The 342-nt window shown below is 58.8% G+C and overlaps 1 protein-coding gene across 1 annotated transcript in view; it reads right to left on the bottom strand.

The window, feature by feature from the left end:
- EMH_0028660 (uncharacterized protein) overlaps positions 1-342 on the bottom strand; it is a gene marked incomplete at both ends in the record, with an annotated part of 909 nt that overhangs the window by 378 nt on the left and 189 nt on the right. Inside the window, one exon of the mRNA XM_013494182.1 lies at positions 3-342. Within this exon, the coding sequence (XP_013349636.1) occupies positions 3-342 (340 nt within the window). The remainder of the gene's footprint in view (positions 1-2) is intronic.

The raw sequence follows: 342 nt of genomic DNA, 5'->3' as shown, positions 1-342 counted from the left end.
TGCAGTTGCTGCTGCTGCTGCTGCTATTGCTCTTGCTGCATCTCCTGCTGCTGCTGCTACTGCTGCTGCTGCTACTGCTGCTGCTGCTACTGCTGCTGCTCCTGCTGCTGCTCCTACCGCTGCGGCTGCTACTGCTACTGCTACTGCTGCTGCTGCTGCTGCTGCTTCTCCTGCTGCATCTCCCGCTACTGCTCCTGCTGCTGCTGCTCCTGCTGCTAATGCTGCTACTGCTGCTGTTGCTACTGCTACTGCTGCTGCTGCTGCTCCTGTTGCTACTGTTGCTGCAGCTACTGCTGCTGCTGCTATTGCTACTGCTGCTACTACTGCTGCTGCTGCTGCTGC

This window comes from Eimeria mitis, genomic scaffold (assembly GCF_000499745.2).
Source record: "Eimeria mitis Houghton genomic scaffold, Emh_scaff1066, whole genome shotgun sequence".
Classification (NCBI taxonomy): domain Eukaryota; phylum Apicomplexa; class Conoidasida; order Eucoccidiorida; family Eimeriidae; genus Eimeria; species Eimeria mitis.
The sequence above is the reverse complement of the archived record's forward strand: the minus strand, read 5'-3'. Positions and strand labels throughout refer to the sequence as shown.